The 20,611-nt window shown below is 34.4% G+C and overlaps 3 protein-coding genes across 3 annotated transcripts; 1 reads left to right on the top strand and 2 right to left on the bottom strand.

The window, feature by feature from the left end:
• Positions 1–1,197: 1,197 nt before the first annotated feature.
• Positions 1,198–1,931, top strand: LOC138307165 (uncharacterized). The gene is made up of 2 exons (XM_069247797.1): positions 1,198–1,561; positions 1,774–1,931. The coding sequence occupies exons 1-2, from the start codon at positions 1,198–1,200 to the stop codon at positions 1,929–1,931; spliced, it is 522 nt and encodes a 173-aa protein (XP_069103898.1).
• A 13,856-nt stretch (positions 1,932–15,787) lies between these two features.
• Positions 15,788–16,786, bottom strand: LOC138307166 (uncharacterized). The gene has a single exon (XM_069247798.1). The coding sequence runs from the start codon at positions 16,784–16,786 to the stop codon at positions 15,788–15,790; it is 999 nt and encodes a 332-aa protein (XP_069103899.1).
• Positions 16,787–16,925: 139 nt separating this feature from the next.
• On the bottom strand, positions 16,926–20,012 carry LOC138307167 (uncharacterized). Its single transcript, XM_069247799.1, has 5 exons — positions 19,981–20,012; positions 19,370–19,685; positions 18,971–19,099; positions 18,169–18,394; positions 16,926–17,695 (listed from the first exon to the last, which is right to left on the bottom strand). The coding sequence occupies exons 1-5, from the start codon at positions 20,010–20,012 to the stop codon at positions 16,926–16,928; spliced, it is 1,473 nt and encodes a 490-aa protein (XP_069103900.1).
• Between the last annotated feature and the right edge of the window lie 599 nt (positions 20,013–20,611).

Below are 20,611 nucleotides of genomic sequence, written 5' to 3' on the forward strand. Positions count from 1 at the left end.
ACCGAGACGAACATTGAATTATTTAATCAACAAGGCACTACAACTCGAATCTACGGAAATTCCGGAATGCATTATAGATTACAAAGATAGGAAAGTTTATTTATAACCTTTGTATGTATCATTATAAGAATTGATACATCGTAAGCTTAAAAGTACAACATTAATATGTTGAAGAATGTCAATATATGTCCCGACAACTGTGGCACACTGGCGCAAGACAAACTTAAATCAAAACATTAACACAAGTATGCCCGCAGCCATATACATATGAATTTCTACATTTTTGGGGTTGGATAAAGGCCCTTTTGGCCTTTTCCAACCCTATTGGGATCGTTGGCAAAACTTGGGAGACAATTTTAACACAAACCTACAATAAATAAAACGTTACGAGGCAAGATATAGTTCTCATGTCATATTATTTCTCTTTGCGCTAAATACACATTTAAACCGATTGTCAGGTATGCCTCAGAATGAAATATCATTATACACTTATATTAAAATGATTTTTCCGTTTTGACCATTTTTTACACGCCCTATAAATTTCCTTTTAACACGTAGTAATATATTAATGCGCTGGCCACACAATCTACCAGGTACATGTGTAACGTATCACAAATGTAGTTACTCATTCTCATCCGTCAGAGTTACTTCCCTTCCTTTCACTCTGTCAGTACCTCCGATATCCTGCAAGATTTTCTGGAGTGAGGCTTGGTCACGTGACCCTTCTAAGCCAATCAGTGCTTTACGGTATTAAAGTGTCGCGAAAAAAATTCCAGCTGTGAAAAAAGGCTTCGACCAATCACAGCCCCGCTTGCAAACGCTGTTCGGCATAGATGCTGAAAAAAATTGACGACCAAGATGAGCGAAGAATATTTATATGCGATTTCTTTTCTATCGACAGCCTATATACACATCAGTTTTATCGACTATCCTAAGTGGTAAGGACGTGTTCCTGTCGACTACAACTGGAAGCGGCAAGTCACTGTGCTATCAGGCTATACCAGTGTTGATTGAAAAGTTGGTACTTGTGATTTCACCATTGATCAGTATCATGAAGGAAAAGTCGGAGTTATGACGATGAAAAAACTTCTATATTTAACGGAAATTTGCAGAGCTCTGTTTGAAATCACACATGGAATATATCCAGTGTCCGGATCGTCCAACATTAAACTAAATGTGAAACTTTGTAATTCTAACATGGATGTTGCGGACATGATGCGGTTGGTAATTTCAGGGTTGCAGGAGGAAAGGAACAATTTTCCAAGACATGTGGTTTTTACCAGAACAATCAGGGAATGTGCTGCCCTCTACAATGCTCTGAGATTACAGCTTCCCGGTCTCCAGCATCTTCAGCAGATGTATCATTCCTGTACACTAAACCGGATTAAGGAATCGATTACTGCAGACATGGCATCCAATACAGGACAAATCCGCACCCTTGTTTGTACCAACGCAGCAGGTATGGGTGTAAATTTTAAAGGTGTATCCCATGTGGTCAACTTTGGCTCCCCAATTGAACTGGACACATTTGTACTGCAAGTTGAACTTGCTGGTCGAGATGGTGGGTACTCTGATCATATTCTCATATGAAGTAAAAGACTACTGACAAAGGTGGACAGTGACATGAAGGACTATTCCTTAAACAATTCTGCATGCCGTTGCAGTCATTTAATGAAAAACTACACAACAACTTTTTCTTCAGATGTCAAAGGACACAAATGTTGTGATATATGTTCAGTGAACCGTCTTTGTGATGAAGCCGTTGTTTTGCAGATCAGTTTCAGCATGCAGCTTTTCTGTATTCTGCTACAGACAGTACCAGTGATGAGGACACTGATGAAGACATTATGGTGACGACAGTGATAGCGAACTGGTGGATACTTTGTCGGATTACTGATGATGACAATACGCATGATGGTAACAATTTTTAGCGAAGTGAATAATTTCTTGGATTACCGTGACTTGTTATAATATATCTACGGCTACACAATAAGGCAGCTTTGTTATTGCCTTTGAACTGATTAAAGTTATGCTGTTGCATATGTTTCAATTGATTTTTCAGTTTTATGTTACAAAATGAATTCATCAATAATTCATGTTGGTAAAGATTTTAAACTAAGATATGGATAAAAGAAAAGAAAAACTTTTGTAATTTTATGTGCTAGATCTTGGCATTTTTAACAAATAGCTCGAATGATATTGATGGGGCTGGAATTGTTTCTAATAGCAACGTAACCCTACAGTGTATTCCGATTGGTTTGTAAAAATGCCCGTTACATTATATACGTGTATGTTCTTTATCATAATCCAACTAATTGTGAAAGTGTTTAATATTGGAGAAAAATGAGTTTTTGGATGAAGATAATAAGAAATTTAAGAACATTTTGAATAAATAACATCTTTCATGTGACTTTCATAGGCTTAAAATGATATCTCTCTTCGTATTTTTTTTACATAAATGTTTATGTTGATATGCTTGATATACTACAATAATTTAGTGTGTAGTTTGTTTTAGTTAATAACAAATTCATGGATGTTCTCCAACAATTAAAGAAGTTCTTTAACTGAATTGATTTTTTTTTGCATTGTGTTGTCTTTATGGGTATGTCAATTCATGTGTTACATGCAATTCTTTTCTTGACACCTAAAGGTGTGCTTCAACATAATTTCTGCAAAATGAAGGAAGCACATACATCTGATCAATTAATATTTTGAGAAAAACAAGCTTGTTTCCTGTGTCCCGACACTCACCTCCAGACCCTATGTGTTTTCTTTAGCTGAAATGGGAAACACAACTATAATTTTATTTGGCCTCGGTTATTTATTGAAAATAACATTTATTTTTTTGAAATTGAGGGTTTTAAAGTACATGGTCAACAGGTCTAAATCTATAAATGGAAAGTCGTCACTTGGTATGGATGCATTTGTCAAATACCAATTACATGTAAGTTGAAAATCGCAATCATTACACGGTCAAATAACTCTTGACAAACTTCAATACACATTAAGCTAGGTCTCTGCATTGTGATGCTGACTTGTGAACACCTTGTATATAAATCACTATTACGTATTTTTTCTGATATAAATTGTGACAAGATCGATAACCTGGATTGCTATGTTGTCGCCAATTATTATCGATACTGACCTTATCGACACCTGTTTTATCCGACACAGTTACCAGGTCACACTTGTGTCGGTAACGCAACGTTTCATTGTACTATATTTAACAATTAAAGACTTGTTAGATTGCATTTATTGGAGATATAAAAGCAATCTGGGTGGCAGATTAATAGAATAGCGCCCTAACGGTTTAATTTGCACATGTATTTAAGGTCTGATCATACAGAGTGGTCAGACAGATGGGCACTCACACATATGTGTGTGGGCCCATTGGGTCCATAATGCCTGGCAGTGTAAATTGTACTCCTTTCCACCATATGTATATTTGATGTATATACAGTAGAATAAAACTTCGACTAAATACTGGAGTCCTTTATCTTTCAAATCTACTACTACATATACCTCACGAGCCATGGGACAACCAGCTACATCCAGCATACACCAACTCCATTTAAAGAAAAGTCATATCAGTATCATTATAAGGCTCGGGGCATTCCACACTTCTACTACAGATGGTGAATATTATAGATAAGAGCACAGTAACCCATGGAATATAAGTATTCTAACATAATCAATTTAATCATCATTAGATTTCAAGATGGGTGTTTAATCGATACAAAACTCCAACCAAAACCTTCAACAACGTATGCTGCGATTGCCTTTTATTCTGTTTATCATAGTTTTACATAGCACACAATGTCACATAAATGGCGCTTTCATACGCTGCAAAAATAATTTGCGAAATTTGCGTAGAAGTTATTGACTACATGCCATTTCTTAGATATTTGACTGTGCAATGATTTCTTATTGTATTTCAACGCATTTGCACAGATGTTGGTATATGAATATAACGGGGTACGTGTACATACAGGAAACTGCGCTTATACATGTGACAACGGACAACAATATTACATTGATTATTTATTGAAGTAGCTGCATTATACACAAATTAACTCAGCAGTTAAAACTCATGTCCGTTGGTTTTGTAGCATAATGTTTATTTGTGTGTTATATTTGTAGTTTCGTTAACTTATTAGATACAGATTTATTCTTATAAGTCTAAATATGTTTCGTTCTAACATTTTGGTAAATTGGACGAATGACGTCATCCTGACAATATAACGATGAGAGTCACACAAGGCAACAGTCCTGTGACATGCTATATATCCGACACTGTTGTCTTTAGAATGTTTGCGTTACGGATGTATTATTACATGAACACTGTGTAAGGCGCCCGATGTTTGGAATTATACACAATTGGAGTATGTCAAGATCGTTTCCAAATATCTGAAACGTGTGAATATAGTTTAATATTTTAAAAGATTCATTCCTTGAATTAATATTGTAATAACAAATAAATACTACCATACCGTTTTTCTTTTCCTGGGGTTATATTTACAATAACTTGCGTCTGAGTTATAGAAATTGATACACCATTATGAATTTAAAATTGTTTGAGCAAATCTATTTTATGACTTCATACTGGATTTTGCGTGTGAATATTGTAAACTATGTTACTTGTATATTTTATTTTCTTTCCTTTTCGAGACAATGATATCAAAAAGATGATCCGGCGACGACTAAAATGGAAATGCCCAAACGAACGTTCGTTGAAGATCACAAGTAACACTAAAAACATTAAAGACCCACTACCTTTCCAAAACGACTTTTGATTTTTGAAATGGCAATGTAAATGAGGTTAATGATTTTGTTGAGTAACAACAGTTATTTGTAGCAAAACGTTAATACTACACTTCGTATCATCTCCTGAATAAACTATTCAAAATAAATCGAATATTAATTTTCATAATGCTGGTCGCATTGTATTTCCCGCCGTCGTCCTAATCACCGTGCGTTAGTTGATTACCACTATGCCATACGGAATACAGCAGAATGAATTATTAACATGCATTATACAGAGAATCTTGTATTTGTTTAGTGATGTTACCTTATTTTAGGTCATCGATATAAAGAACTATGTATGGTTTGGGAGTTTTTTGACCCAAATATATCAAATTTTCAAACGTATGTATAATTTAAATTTTACAATAATATAAATTGTTGAATATCAACTTTCGAGTACATCTTTGATGAAATATGTATGCTATTTATGCATCATTGCAGCTGTATTTGCTATGCTAACCATCCTAAATATGCTAACTTTTCCAAAATATGATAGTTAAGTCAATTTTCTGCTAAATCTTTCATCTAGAAACCATAGATCGCATCCTTGAACAAATTTTGAACAAAATTTTCAATTTCAGTTAATTTATACTTATTTCGGATGGTTATCATGGCAACTTATAGCTGCGAAATAAAAAAAACAACTTTTATTACAATTAAATTTGGTATGTACTAAACATTTCGCATGCAATAATTTTATTTCTTAAAACTCCGTTTAAAAAATCAATGGATTTGGGACCAAAAAGGACTCAAACCATACATAGTCATTTGCTCATGTTTTTCTTCATTTTTAATTTTTGTTTCTGAAAGGTTTCTGAAAGGTAGTGGGCCCAATATCTGTATCTGTCTTATTTTTGATGATTTAGAGAATATAAAATAAATCCTTCTGTAAATCATTCAGCACAAAATTGAAGCCAAGATGAGCGAAACTGATTCGGTAACTTTTGTTAAAGAAATTAAAAAATCTTTGACATGAGTGGATCCCATTTAGTCAAACAAGCCGAAATTAGCCGACATTGTTATATCATTGCCGAAAACGTCATGTGACTACCGGAACTACGTAACGTCTGTCCGAACTCTTCCGAGAACGGGTCATGAGCTTTCCTCCTTCAGTTCGGCAATAATCGTAACTTCTTTGACCACCAGTTTAAAATGAAGGTGTGCTTACATGTATCGACTTTCAACAACTCCCGCACCAAAGTTATTAAGAAAACACTAGGGATATTATTTGACATAACTCAATTTCAAATACATTTTTAAATACTAACAAAATCGGGGTCGAGTCTAATTTGACATTTTATTGATAGTTACGTATAGTGAGACTTTAAAGATACAACGGCATTAGTCTCTAAATATTTGATGTTGTATATTGAACGGACCTTACTTGTAGAGGTATCTCCTATCCTTGGGAAACTCAAAGTGAGCCATACTGTTAGCCTCTGTTTTCATTTTTAATATCATTTTAAAATACACAACCATTTGTGCAGAAATGATCCCAGATACGTATTTCAAATTCTATCATTGGATTTTTATGACCATTTATCTCACATACTGTATATGCGATTAATGATACTTTAATATTGTTATACTTGTGGTGACTTTAATGGCCCTGTTCTTTTTCAGTATGTCGTGATGATATAACACTCTGCTACATCAATTAATTCTCTTTATTAAATCCTAAATCTTCTTATATTAGTCTCAATTTAAGTTATATAAGCCAATATCGTCTTAATTTATTTTGTAATGATTTTCACCAAGAAAAGCTAATTTGCAATTATTGCATGAACGTATTCCACTCCTTTTTGGCCAGGATTTAGTAACGCGATTATGTCTTAAAATATGGGATCTTCTATGGGTGTAGTTTTAAGAATTTTTGTTTTATACTGCGTGCATTGGCAAGCAAAAGTAAACCTTCAGGACGAGTTTTAATAAATTATGTGAAATGAACACAAATTGAAGATACATTTAATCACATTCATTCAAACAAAGTTACGTGTCAAAAACATTTTAATGTTAAAATGAGCTGCAAAAAAAAATCCAACAGGGCAATCATTTGTCCCACCTTCATAGAACACCGAGGTCACGTCATCGGTCCTGACGTAAATTTTTGTATCTGACATTTACGTCTCAACGATATTCCTCTTTTCGCCCACAGCAAGGTCACTATACGCTAATACTAGCCGATTTTGTTTACCATAACTGCATGGTAACATTGAACTTTGAACTTGCGTAAGGAAATGTTCTGTGCAACGTAAAAGGACTACTTTTTTTTAAAAAGAAACACATGGCTTTGTTTACATTTTGACGCAACATTACGTGTATATTGTTGTTTTTCATAGAATTTTGGAAAAATGTAAACAATATATACATGTTTTATATTTATATATGATTCAAACAATTTTTAAATTAACAATGGTATAAAGAAACGGAAAAATATCCCGACCGGGGCGACGTGCTTTCATTTTTGTTAAAAATGATGGGTGTCAAATGTAAACATTACCTCTGTGCCTATGTTCGTCCTACGATCGAGCCTTTGGGGTGGACGGGTGTGAGACCCTCTGATAGAGGTCAGTTATAAACATATCCTCTTGTCTTTGTTCTTTGAGTATTTAATCATGTGTATTATAAAACATGCACCGCTAATAATCCACGTGTTGACAGTTCCGCGTCACCACAAATACATTGTATCCATCGAACACAAGTGAATTTGGATCTAAGCGTAGATTATATAATCACATGGCTCCCAAGGATGTAATATCGTCAAGTCAGACGACATCTCAAACACATTGAGCTACTTGAAAATCGGTGTTTTGACAACTTCGGAAAACTAAAGTGTGTAAACGTGCGTCAGCTTCGCCTCGCTGCACAATAACGGTCACACATGTGGCCGTGTACAAATTCTTTATGTTATTACGCTATATATTAACTTTTAGCAAAATTGAATATATATTTAAAGTTCTGATCTGATTAAATAAAATTATCTCTGAAATTTACTTTGTTTGTCATGTTTATTTTACACTAAAATATTGAACTTTTTTGTCGTCGCGGATGAATAATTCTACCTTACGTGAAGCGTCATCATTCGCTGTTCAATTGAGTAAGCTCCTCCCACTTTTGACCGACTTTTATTGAATAATTACGTCACTTTCAAATGACGATTTTTTTTGCATAAAATATAAATAAAAAGTCGTGTGAGTGTAAATATAGGGATTGGATTTCGTTTTTATGTTAACCATGCTTGTATGGAGCAATTCCTCTAAGAATATATTCAATATGGGGCGCTAACGCTAACGCGCCCCATAGAATATATTCTTAGAGGAATTGCTCCATACAAGCATGGTTAACATAAAAACGAAATCCAATCCCTATTAAGAAATAATTTACAGCAATTCCTTTCAGATCCTTTACTCTTACATTTGTTCCTGAGAGGTGACTTGAGGTCTTTTTGGAGCTAGTGCCTGGGCTGGTGTGATCAAGGACGGACGAACATTTTTGATTTGGTAAAGGGATGTAAGCTGTAGTTAATAGTTATACGGTCACTTTCGTTGCCTTCGTCCTGGTGGGCATTTCTAATCAATACGTCGCTCAGTTAGTAGAGCGGAAAACTAATAATTTACTAATAATACTAATAAGTCTCGTCTAAGCAAGGGAAGAGACTACTGTTCACAAAGGGATGATACCCCCTTAATGGATTATGGTTCTCACCTTGAATTTCTAAATGAACACATCGAAACGGGTTCTTTCAAATTCCCCCCCAGTCCATAACGACACCACAATGGTTTCCTTCTATGATTGAAAGGTGTTGATATCAAATTGTACATACCTGCTGAGACAGTTGCTTTGGAAAAGACGACTCAGGTTAAATCGTAGCAAAGAATCTCTTATTTCGTGGGCCTGTAGATGAAAAAAAAACCAAAAGTGTATCATTTGATGTCGGAAAGCCATAGCAAGTGTCACTATTTGCATATTTATTTCCTCAAAGTAAAACTGTCAATGTGCTATATGACCTCTTTGTATGAAATTGTTTTATTACCAAATCAGTTATGAAATTATGTTAAAGTTTTAAAGCAGAACTCATTCCGGTATATCATATGATATTTTGGTGATAAAACACAATATTTGAATCTATCATTAATATTCATTTAAAAAACACTTTGATAAGATACATTTACCAGAATGGATACCAAATATGAAATATACAATGCATCGTGGATAAAAATACATAACCTTTTATTTGAAAAACCATACATGTTGTTACAGTGTATAACATCGCTCATCAAATGGGCTTAAAAATGTGATTACAAACACAACAAATAGATCACGGCCACATACACATTTTAGGACAAATTCAAAATTAGGGCTATTGTTATGGGCTATTGTGTATAAAGTGGTGATGAATGTATGTTTGGTGGACTGAGAGGACCTTCTGTGTGAGGGCGTTTGTGTAGGATGAGGCTGTCCTTTGGGCCTCAAACCTGACAGTCTTCCTCATAAAAAGGGATGATGAAATATATTTTTGTTCCACCTAAAATATGAAAAAAGCTATGATTTGCATCTTGGTTGAAAGAATTGCATTTTCTAACATGAATTGTTCTGCGCTTATGATTAATAAAAACCGAATGGTTTGAATGTATATGTTCGATTAGGGACTCTACCATGTGATTTGTTTGATAAGGTAAGAGCAATCGAAAGTGCTGTTGACACAATTAACAAGAAAGACAGTATCTATAGATGTACGCCTACTTCTCATTGCAATGGAGGATTAAGGAGCTTATTCCGTATTTGCATATTAAAATAATTATCTGCTCATTGCGAATAGTTATGGATTGTGGTGTTATATGTTTCAGATTGGCAACGTTATATACTTCTTCAAATAAAACGACATGTGCTGCGCTCATAAAATAAGGGGATGGAATACATTGCAATATGCAGAGACGGAATAAATGTCAGCTTAAAGACATAGAAATATAATTCAAATGCACTTTAAAATTAAAATCTTGGACAATGGATAGCATTAACTGAAATTCGATATGGTTTGGCAAGGAGACTATATCTGAGAAAATCTTTTAATTCTAACTTCCTCACTAAGACTTGATTAAACCAGAAATGCCAAAAAACTTTTACCGTGACCCAATGTTTTAAATCCAAAACGATTTTGAAACGGTACAACTAATGTAGATACTTATCTCATGTCAGCAATCATGCATCCATAACCTTTCACGTATGTTACATACCTTTGAATTCAATTTTTCTCCAATCCAGGTGATGTTATAAAAGTAATTCAGCCCCAAAGGAATAATTACAGCATATATATCAGATCCACCGAATCTTCGGGCAAATAAGATCCTCACTAGATTGGCTGTAGACGAGGAGAAGCAGGGTAGTCGGTTAAGGAGTAGACAAAATCTAGAGTAACATGGACAAAGAAACTGAAATTACGTGGGTTAATAGTCTGAACGAGGTCGTTCTGGGTTTGTTGTTGTACTTCGATATTGCCTCCTCAAACCATTTCTTTCTGCGTCTTGTGCGATTTTCATTTCGTAATGATAGTGTCTGATTCTCCGGGTGTGATCCCCGACTGTACTCAGACACAATCATTGGAACCAGTTAACGATAAAGACCCGACAATTACTGGAAACACCAAAGGAACATATAGCTGATTTTCTGATGAGTAGAAGAGGTAATCGGTATTACTTTCTCTGAAAAGTTATTATATTCAAATTTATATAGTAGAGTTAAGGAAAATTGAGTCTTTCAGGTTTTTAATTTGTTTTTTAAAAGCAGCAAATTGTAGGGCCAAACATTGAGATAAAACAAGGTGTTTAGAAAACAGAAGATAGATTTGTGGAGCCGATCAATCTGAAAGCGTCTTTTTTGGATTTGTTCTTGTATCCAAGCAATATTACCGTAATTGTTCTTCGTACTTGGTCAGGCAGATAAAATCTTATGGAAATATTTAGTCAGATAGATATATCTGACCTATGGTAGAAGATAGGTGTTCTCCATAGATAACAAGTTAACACTAATATGGTCTTGATTGTCGCCCTGAGTCAAGGAAAATTCAAAATGGACAACTTTCTTAAAAATTCGACGGAATATATCAGCGCTTCGGCAAGTGCGACTGTTGCCAAAATTAGACGACACACGCGTTCTTTATTCTTTGAACCACGTCGGTTGATATAAAACGAAAATAGGATGAAATATTCGTTTTGTTAACATGATCACGCTTTGCTTTCTTTCTGGTTCTGCATCTCCTACAACAGGCCTCTCGATTAATCTCACATTTTGACATCATCAGACAACAATTAACACCGTCTGAGGGTGAATCCTTGTGTTTTGAAACTCAATATTTTGTATTTTTTTTCTCCAGACTTAATCAACGATTATTATCGGTTATATCCACTAGCATTTGATTCATGTATTTCCCTCTAAAATATTCATCAAGTTATATGACTGATTTCAACAATATGGCATTATTTATAAAGAATCAGTATCTGATGTCACTACTCCATGCGTATATTTTGATTGGCTGATTGACTATCTATTCCTAACGGGCTTATTAATCGTGTTTTGAAAACCACTCAACTTCTCTATTTTCCTAATGGATTAATAAAACCAGGCTGAATTCTGTCAATATGACCGTTTTTAATTCTTTTTATTTTACTACAAAATTGAACACAAAAAAATTATTAACGAACAAAATCAAACTCGCAATAATGCCCCTAAGTGTAGCTGTTCATTTGTTTCATCTCTGCAAACATTTAATCGTTCTCTTTGTGTTTGAAGAGCGTAAGTATTTCCCCGGGGATAACTTGTCAAAAAGGACGAGTGATCACTTACTTCAAAGCTCTATTACAGGTGCGAACCATTATCTTCAAGTGTATTCATTCTGATGATTTGATTGGTAAGAGGTAAATTCACATGACGTGATGGCCGTTAGGTAACAGAACGTATTTTCGCGTTCAAATGCACTTTTGTTTGATATCCATCTAATGTGTAAATGGTATATACAAATCGTGGATTATATTCTTTATAACACTGCCTAAAATATATCCTGACTTCATATGTCAACTTGAAAATAAATTTTCTTCCTATATAGTCAAATGATTAAACTAATCTTTTATAAATATGGCAAGCAGATAATAAATCTACCTATATGGAATAGCGTGTATGACCAAACGATGCGTTCAGAATAAAGACAGACTAGGTTATTCCACCGTGAATGATGTTATCCTTATATTTGTTAAAAATTTTTACTTTATCCTCACAACAAACGATAATATATTCTTTTTTATATTTCTTTTATTTTCAAAAACATTTCATAGCAATGCTATATGACATTATATCAAACAAATACAACACAGAAAGTGTCATAAAACATTCATCCACACTTTCACTATCAATGTTTTTTTAATGAATTAATTGCCTATTTTTATAAAAGAAATAGAAAAATTGGCAAAATGACAGAAGGAGAAGGAGATGTGCAGGGAGGAGAAAAATATAGAGGGGGAGATTTGAGAATAAGGATATATAGAGACAAGGCTGGGCAGAATGAGGGGAGAAGAAGGATAGAATGCACTTTTAACTTCTATAACTGATTATATATGTAGTGATTTGCTAAATTGCAAGAAATTAATTATAATATTCAATACATGTACCATGTGTGAAAAAAGTGAAAAAATAACATAGTTGAACATATACACACATTAAGTAGCACATAAAATGAACAGTGTTAAAGAGTCAAGGTTTAGTCTAAAAGACAAGACTTTCAAGTTTTAACCATTTTTTCCAATCATTATTAAATTTCTCCAAAAAAATCACCTTTTCCAAACATTATATATTTTTGCACAGTATAATAATCTTTAACGTAATTGACCAATCTTATAGCATTAAGTGAATTTTTTAGCATTTAGTTTTATAAATGTAGTGTTTAATAAAGAGTAAAATTTTATTATCAATTCTGTTATATATTCCAATATGGTTGAATATTTCAAAAATCATTGTTTCTTTATTGATAGAAAAGGGTATAAAAGATATCAAGTAGTTTTTAAAAATCAGATAAAAAAATCTGTACTTCAGTACACTCCCACAAGAGATGGGTAATTGTCTCCCTTTCTGCAAAGCAGAATATATATTGCGGATTATTAGATAAACCTATTTCAAAAAGATAAGCATTTGTTGTCAAAATATGATGTGAAATTCTGAATTGTAACAGCTGCAGTTTAGTATTAATAGTGGCCCGAAGAGGAACATAATATGCTTTTTCCATAAATCTTGGTTATAGTCAAATATCCCCCCTCCACACTTAGTTTGGCTAGTAATGCTAGTTTCATTTTGAATAAGGATTTTATAGAAATCCTGAGATCCACGTGTCTTTTTCAGTATTATTTATAAATTTAAAGGTATTGTTGGAAAAAATAACTCTTTTAATTAGGATAAGAGACGTATTGAGATAACTTTTAATACCCACAATTAATCCATGATATCCGAGAAAGTTACATATTCCGCCATGAATGTCACACAAATCCATAAAAGATAAAAAAAAAGTTCCACTAGTGATATCTTTCATTAAGTCTTGTAAACATGTTATTCCTTCATTAAAGATGGCACATTTTTTCACTATCAAAAACAGAAGCAGACGATTTAGTATTTTTCTTCAGTTACAAAAGTTACTTACTTTACACCATTACCACCATTGAAAAGTTTGAGCTTCTAATTTTACTTCATGTTAAAAATATGAAAAATAATTAATTGCATCCCGAAAAAATTCCGTGTCACTATATCCTATATGGAATGAAGTACTGATTGCGCATGCACCAAAGGCAAAATGAATTAATTTAATTATTTTTGGTGTTTATTAGATATATACAATGTATATATATATACGATTAAACACCAATTATTGTTCAAATTATAAATATCATTTAAGCTCTGTCGGCGGTGGAGCATCTTTAATAAATTTTGAGTAAAAAACAGATTTATTCCCAATTTTTATGTTTTCATTATACCATATTGGTGATTTTAAAACAGATATATCAATATCATTTTAAAGATTTCAATCTTAAATTATACCATGATTTAAAAACATCTACCCAGAAAGCATTTTTTTATCCTTTTCATTACAATATTTAAGTAGTCACTGCCACAATTGGCCAAAAAAGAAAACTTACCTTAAAGAAAAAAAACCACACACACCCGAAAAAATCATTATAAATAATGTAGTCGCGACCCAGTACCCCCCTTTCATCGGTTTTCGACGGCGTAAGACCAAAATAGATTTTTTACACACAATGTCAAACATATTCAATTCAAATCATTAATTAAATGTTTCAGAAGCATGTTAATGATGTTTTTGTGCTATATTTCATAAAGTTCATCTACTTTACGAAGCATTGTATCGACAAACACAGTAAGATACAATGTAGCCTACAGTAGGCCTGCTGTTTCTTTTTCTTTTTGTCAAAGTGACGTTTAAATGATAAAAAGTTTCAATCTCAGTCAATCAGAAGCAACGTTACAAACGGCGACGCCATTTTTTATGGGCTGATAAAGTAAATTTTAAGCCAATGAAAATACTCGTAACAAGCAAAATTGAATTATTTTGAATTCAAGCTCTTTCTAGTCTTAAAAACACATGGTTAAAATTGTGTACGCCCAATATTATTTTGTGTATGGGGATGTTGTGTATGTATGTGTGTGATAAGATTATATGATGTGGTCAAAGGAGACAACTTAACTCTAATTATACGAGTTATGCCTCTAAGTCTAAGATTTGTCGAAAAGGACAATGGACTGGACTTGGAACCAAACAAACGTGTTCTTGTGTTGTGGAGAATTAAGACATGTGGAGCGAGTTCCCGAACCCAACCTCAGTTATATGACACAACTGTAACCTATTGTACCGTTCGGTCGGGTACGAAAAGTCCCTTTGTGTCCAAGTGGAGCATTGCCTCCGGAAATCACTCGGGCACAGTTTTCTATACCTTTTGTAGGTGTCCAATCATTTTATGCGTATACGTGCATTTATATATCATTTTTGTCTAAAACAAACATAACGACCCTTCTAAATATCTACCGTACAACTCACAAGATGTCAAATCAACAATTTTAAGACTTGCCGAATAAACTCAGTCCGGAAAGACCTGTATTGTGTATGCGTAAAAATACTGCTGTCTCGCTGTGAATTTGATATTTTATACGGCTTAATTTTATTGCTTTGTAAATTAGAGATATAAAACAAATACTTTAAAATGCATACAAACATTTTCATAATGATTTGTATGATCATTACTTTGCTCCTTCAGCAGTAATAGGCACCAATTGTAGCTCTAAAGACGATACCATTTTCTGTCTAAAAGTCTGTTGAGCTACAATAATACAGCTAGTTTTATCCACATTATTTGGGACAAGAAGTCCCTGTGTCCTCGTAGGACTAAGGGTCCCATTCTTCTTGGTAGGCAAGAAGCCCCAGCCACATTATTTGGGACAAGAAGTCCCTGTGTCCTCGTAGTTCTAAGGGTCCCATTCTTCTTGGTAGGCAAGAAGCCTCAGCCGCATTATTTGGGACAAGAAGTCCCTGTGTCCTCGTAGGACTAAGGGTCCCATTCTTCTTGGTAGGCAAGAAGCCCCAGCCACATTATTTGGGACAAGAAGTCCCTGTGTCCTCGTAGTTCTAAGGGTCCCATTCTTCTTGGTAGGCAAGAAGCCCCAGCGGCATTATTTGGGACAAGAAGTCCCTGTGTCCTTGTAGGACTGAGAGTCCCATTCTTCTTGGTAGGCAAGAAGCCCCAGCGGCATTATTTGGGACAAGAAGTCCCTGTGTCCTCGTAGGACTAAAAGTCCTATTCTTCTTGGTAGGCAAGAAGCCTCAGTCGCATTATTTGGGACAAGAAGTCCCTGTGTCCTCGTAGGACTAAAAGTCCTATTCTTCTTGGTAGGCAAGAAGCCCCAGTCACCTTATTTGGGACTAGAAGTCCCTGTCTCCTTATTTTCCTTTTTTACCTTTTCCTCTGCCTTTCCCTTTGCCTTTTCCTTTTGAAGATTTGCAATGAACACAAAGCCATTTTGAATTTGATTTTTTCAAAAATGTCTCATTCCCCTTTAGACCAACACACTTGTAATGATACCAAGAGTTACACACATCACATGCAAGGCTTTCTAACAGTACACTAGATGGTTCCCATTCACAAACAGTAGCACACTCTTTACACAAGTATTCATCGTCTTCTTCTACTTCAGGAGTAGGCATTTTCCTCTTTTCACCCTTTTCCTTAGTTTTTTTTTCTCCTAGAGCCTGTAGCTTCTGTCTCAACGCCTGCTTCTTCTTACGAGGGATTAGAGTTTTGAATGTATGCAAACCTTCCAAAAGTGCAATACGAACAAAATGTTCATTGACAACACTGTAAAGGTCAAGTAGAAGAGAAAGGAAAACTTCATCTTCTGTATCATCCAATGTGTTTGAAAAAAGTTGGATCCATTCGTCCAGCAGATCTTCATTATCTCCCAAACCCTGTCTACAAACAATATGAATTTTTTCACCATGCAAATGAAAAGATTCAGGTGACATGTACACTTGTAGAACAGAATTTAACTTCAGGAAATAATTGAATACTGAATCATTAACAATACGGAGGCCTCTACTGGCCCCTTGGCGAAATTCTATTTCAGCAAAACTGTCCTGATCCGTAGATTCAGCCATATCAGTTTCCTGGATTTGTAGCTGTTTGAGCAGATTTTGCTTGCAGTAGTTGAACTTGCTAGAAAATTTGCATGTTTTACTCTTTCCAAGACTTCTGATAACTGATTGGCGCAATCGTGAGGAAATTTTGTGAATGCAGGCCCCTGCAATATAACGAAGTTTTGCTTTAGCAGCATCTGAAAAATCAGTATCCGTGGATGAGCCGGCTTGATGTTCAAGGTCTTTTGCTTGTGAATCAATTATCATTTGGGAGCGTTGATCAGTTTCCTTTTCAAACAGCCACATGCATAATTTTGTGGAAAATTTGTTTTGTGATTTTGAAATTTTCACACACTTAAAAAGCTTTTGACACTGTCCTAAATAAAAATCACTGACAAGAAATGTATTAAGTTCCTTCAAGGCCCCTGTCCACTCTGATGACTTTTTAAGTTTCCTTTGCCATTACTTCTAAAACTTTCGCGTACAGATACTGCACATGTTTTTTGAGGATCTCTGTTTCTCCAAATCCTGAAGGTTTGTCCGAAACACATGGTGAGCCTTTATTTAATTCCAGGAATTCTTTCACATCCCATGGACATTGCCGATGAAGATTAATATCAGCTTCACTGTCACTACTTGGTGATTCATAAGGTTCCTCATTGTCGTAGTCCTCTGATGACTTCTGGCTTAATGTCGATGTATCCTCATCTACGGTATGACGACAACAGCTTAGATCTTGTGCAAAGTCTAAAATCTGCTGATGATAAAAATCATACACTTCGCCAGGATGCTTCAGATGGGCAGCTGCTGAATTATAGTTTACAACTCTGAGACCTTTTTTATTGACTGCTCGACCAATAGCAACTCCCATTTGTCCAGGTGAGAAAAATGAGAAACAATCAACTTCTAGATATGGAATAGTTTGTCCCTGTGCCCTATGCACAGTCAACGCAAATGCCAACTTTACAGGGTATTGAAGTCGAGTAGCTAGTGTTACTTTTTTGGTTTTATCATACACTTCAAACTTTGTAAGTGGCACAGGAACATTTTTTCCAGCAACAGATATAACAGGACCCTCTTCAGTTAATTTGGTCACTACTCCTCTTGTTCCATTGAATAGGTTATGCTCAAGATTTCTGATGAGGATGACTGGAGCTCCAACTTTTAAGAGAAGATTCTTTGGGGCGGCACTGTGCATCAGAAGCTTTACTTCACCTGTAAAAATAATAAAACAAATTTTAAGGAAAATGATTTACACATGAGTACACAGGGATACGGATTAAAACGGACTGTCAGTTTTGACAAGTTATACTGTACTGTAAATGTAAAGCCAACATATTACAATTTTGAAAATTAATACTCCATACCCTTTGCTACATAAAGATTAATCTCAGACCTAAGTATAACAAGAAAATAACAGGCAGTGACAGAGATAATCATTGCAAACATTATCCTGTAAGTCAACATGGTCATAATGTAAGTCACAGTGATCTAATTGAGTTCAGATAAGATATTTCATGGAAATTCAAAACTTCAAATAAAAATTAAGAACTGACATGAATATAAATATGACACAGAATTCAATAGTAGAAGAGATTTAGAAAATTTGCATAGCCAATATTTTATTAACTTGTACTAGTATAATCTTTCAAGTAATATGTATATACAAACAATTACACATTATGTACCTTCATCAACTGACTTATAGACTTTATCATTTCCATCAATACTATTGAGCATCTCATGGTTGATGTAGTCAGCATCAAAATTGGTGCCAAAGAGTTTCACAACATCAACTGCATTATGCAGAGGTCTGCTCAATCTCCGCAGGAGTTGTTCAGTCTCTTTTGAAGGATCACCATCACACAGTTCATGTATAGCCTGCACCAAATCCTCTTCATTTTGTCTGACAACCTGAAAGAAGCATTTAAATACACTTATCTTCAAATGTTGAACAATAATTTACAAAAGCTAGTGTCATAATAAGACAAATAGATCTATACATTTACTTATCAATATACAGTTCCTCAACATCCTGTCACAAAGTGACACATTACCGTATAATGAATCTCATAGAGATGTGAAGAAAAACCGGAGTACCAGGTAAGGAGAGAAAAACAGTTGTCCCACATGGGTTTCTAACTCACTAACCAGGAGTAGAGGGTTAAGTGATGATGGCCGGAACACCTAACCATGAAGCTGAAGTGGTCTCATCTTTACTTTGAATAACAAAGTTATGACTTAACTTATTTGAAAGGTTTATTTACTTATGCTCAAAACTGACTATAAAATTGATAAATGCAGAGTGATGACAGAGGGTGTATCTTTCTATACACATATGATACTAAGGCAGCCTGTACAGATTTTTTTTTTTTTTTTTTTTTTTTAAATATTTTAGAGATTTAGAATCTCACACTAACATCTCTTATTCTGTTGGATATCATTTTTCAGGAATAGAGAGAAACTTATAGTTTGAATACACATAGTTACTTGTTGCAAGTTTATGTGATGTGGGAAAGTCTTCTGAAACAAAGGACTGAGGAAACAAAAGGATCCATCATCATCAAATCTTCTGTTTGGCACTGGAGGCAGCTGTTTAAAATCTCCGTTGGCTATCACCTATAACATGAATGACATTATTTTAAATATTCTCATATTGATAGACGAAATGTCACAGATACAACCTTACAAATTAGCAAACACACTATAAACACCAAGTTATTTCTTCAATATTATGTTCCTGTTATCTGTATATCATTAAAAAAACCTATTTGTAAAGTCAGGAAACTGTTAACTCTTAATCAAGTATGGATTGATAAATTTAGACAGTAAAAAACAGGACCACCTTAACCACTTGAACAGAGCTGCCCTAATTGCCATCAAAATTACCTGCAGTCCTCCAAATACTGATGTATTTCCTCGAACATATCGACACACAAACTCCAACATTTCCAGCACAGTCTTGGACATCATTCCTATCTCATCAATGACTAGAACATTGCTTTTAATGATTCTAGTTTTGGCTGACTGGAAACGGTCATCAGTATCAAACAATATCATCAGATCTTCATGTGTATGGCGACAATCCATGATCCCAGACCAGTGATGGATAGTTGTAGCACCAAGTCCTAGTTGGAGACTGGCCATACCAGTCATAGAAGTGACTGCGACATCTTTTGTTTTTTGCAACTCTTGAATGATACATCTAAAAAATAGCAAAGATATGTTTAAAACAATAATTCTTTACACAATTATTCATAATATTGCCACATTTAAGATCTGCAAATAATTTACTGAAGCTGTTATTTCATTATTCAAAAATGTGTCAAATTGACAATATGTTTACATGTAACCTTGACCTTTATTGAAAGGTCAAATAGGTTAGAATTATTTCAGCACTCTGATTTAACTTTGGTCAAACCTGTAAAATAGATTGAAACTGATCCCATTATAGTTCTACAGTAGCTCTTAACAATTTTTGATGATACAGACAGGTTTACCCAATTAAGTAAAGTTTTGTTGTCATTGTCATGGTAACCATATCAATAATAACACATTTATATTTGTGTATTGAGTCAATTAACTATAACCAATCAGAAATATTGAGTCAAATTAGATTAGGAAGATAGTAGTTTCATTACTTAAATCATTAAATTGAGCATTAGGTTCATATGTTAATCTTATTTTTCTTCTGCTTACAGGTTGATGCTGAACTATTGTGAAGGAAATGATGACACAGCCTTATATTTGAAGGACATATATCAAACGTGCCTCCAGTTTCACAATGCTTGTAATATTGTGCCTCCAAGCAAAGATATGATAGCTAGGTTAATACCAAAGCTTTTTCATACACAGAGCTCATTTAAATATGAAGACAGCATGAGATACGTAGTATTTAAGCGTATGACATTGAGACAGTCACCTTCAACTGAAGAAAACTGGTCCCTGCCTCCAAATTGCTCTATTTCCATGTCCCAGGACAATGAAGTTACAGTAACATTTCCAACACACATAGTTGTCAATGGAGAACAGCAGACAATAACTGTCAAATTTGGAGTGCAAAACACCAACCTTTCTGTAAGAAATGTGAATTTCTCCTTTGGATATGTAATTAATCCATCTCAGAAGAAC

This window comes from Argopecten irradians, chromosome 14, assembly GCF_041381155.1.
Source record: "Argopecten irradians isolate NY chromosome 14, Ai_NY, whole genome shotgun sequence".
NCBI lineage: Eukaryota > Metazoa > Mollusca > Bivalvia > Pectinida > Pectinidae > Argopecten > Argopecten irradians.

Bases quoted from the DNA above. Each gene is read 5' to 3' on its own strand.
- LOC138307165 (XM_069247797.1), top strand. From the start codon at position 1,198: ATGGATGTTGCGGACATGATGCGGTTGGTAATTTCAGGGTTGCAGGAG. The intron at 1,562-1,773 runs GTGGGTACTCTG...GTTGTTTTGCAG, and splicing joins TGAACTTGCTGGTCGAGATG to ATCAGTTTCAGCATGCAGCT.
- LOC138307166 (XM_069247798.1), bottom strand. From the start codon at position 16,786: ATGTGGCTGTTTGAAAAGGAAACTGATCAACGCTCCCAAATGATAATT.
- LOC138307167 (XM_069247799.1), bottom strand. From the start codon at position 20,012: ATGACAATGACAACAAAACTTTACTTAATTGG. The intron at 19,100-19,369 runs GTAATTTTGATG...TTCATGTTATAG, and splicing joins CAGTATTTGGAGGACTGCAG to GTGATAGCCAACGGAGATTT. The intron at 18,395-18,970 runs GTAACTATGTGT...TGCTTCTTTCAG, and splicing joins ATCACATAAACTTGCAACAA to GTTGTCAGACAAAATGAAGA.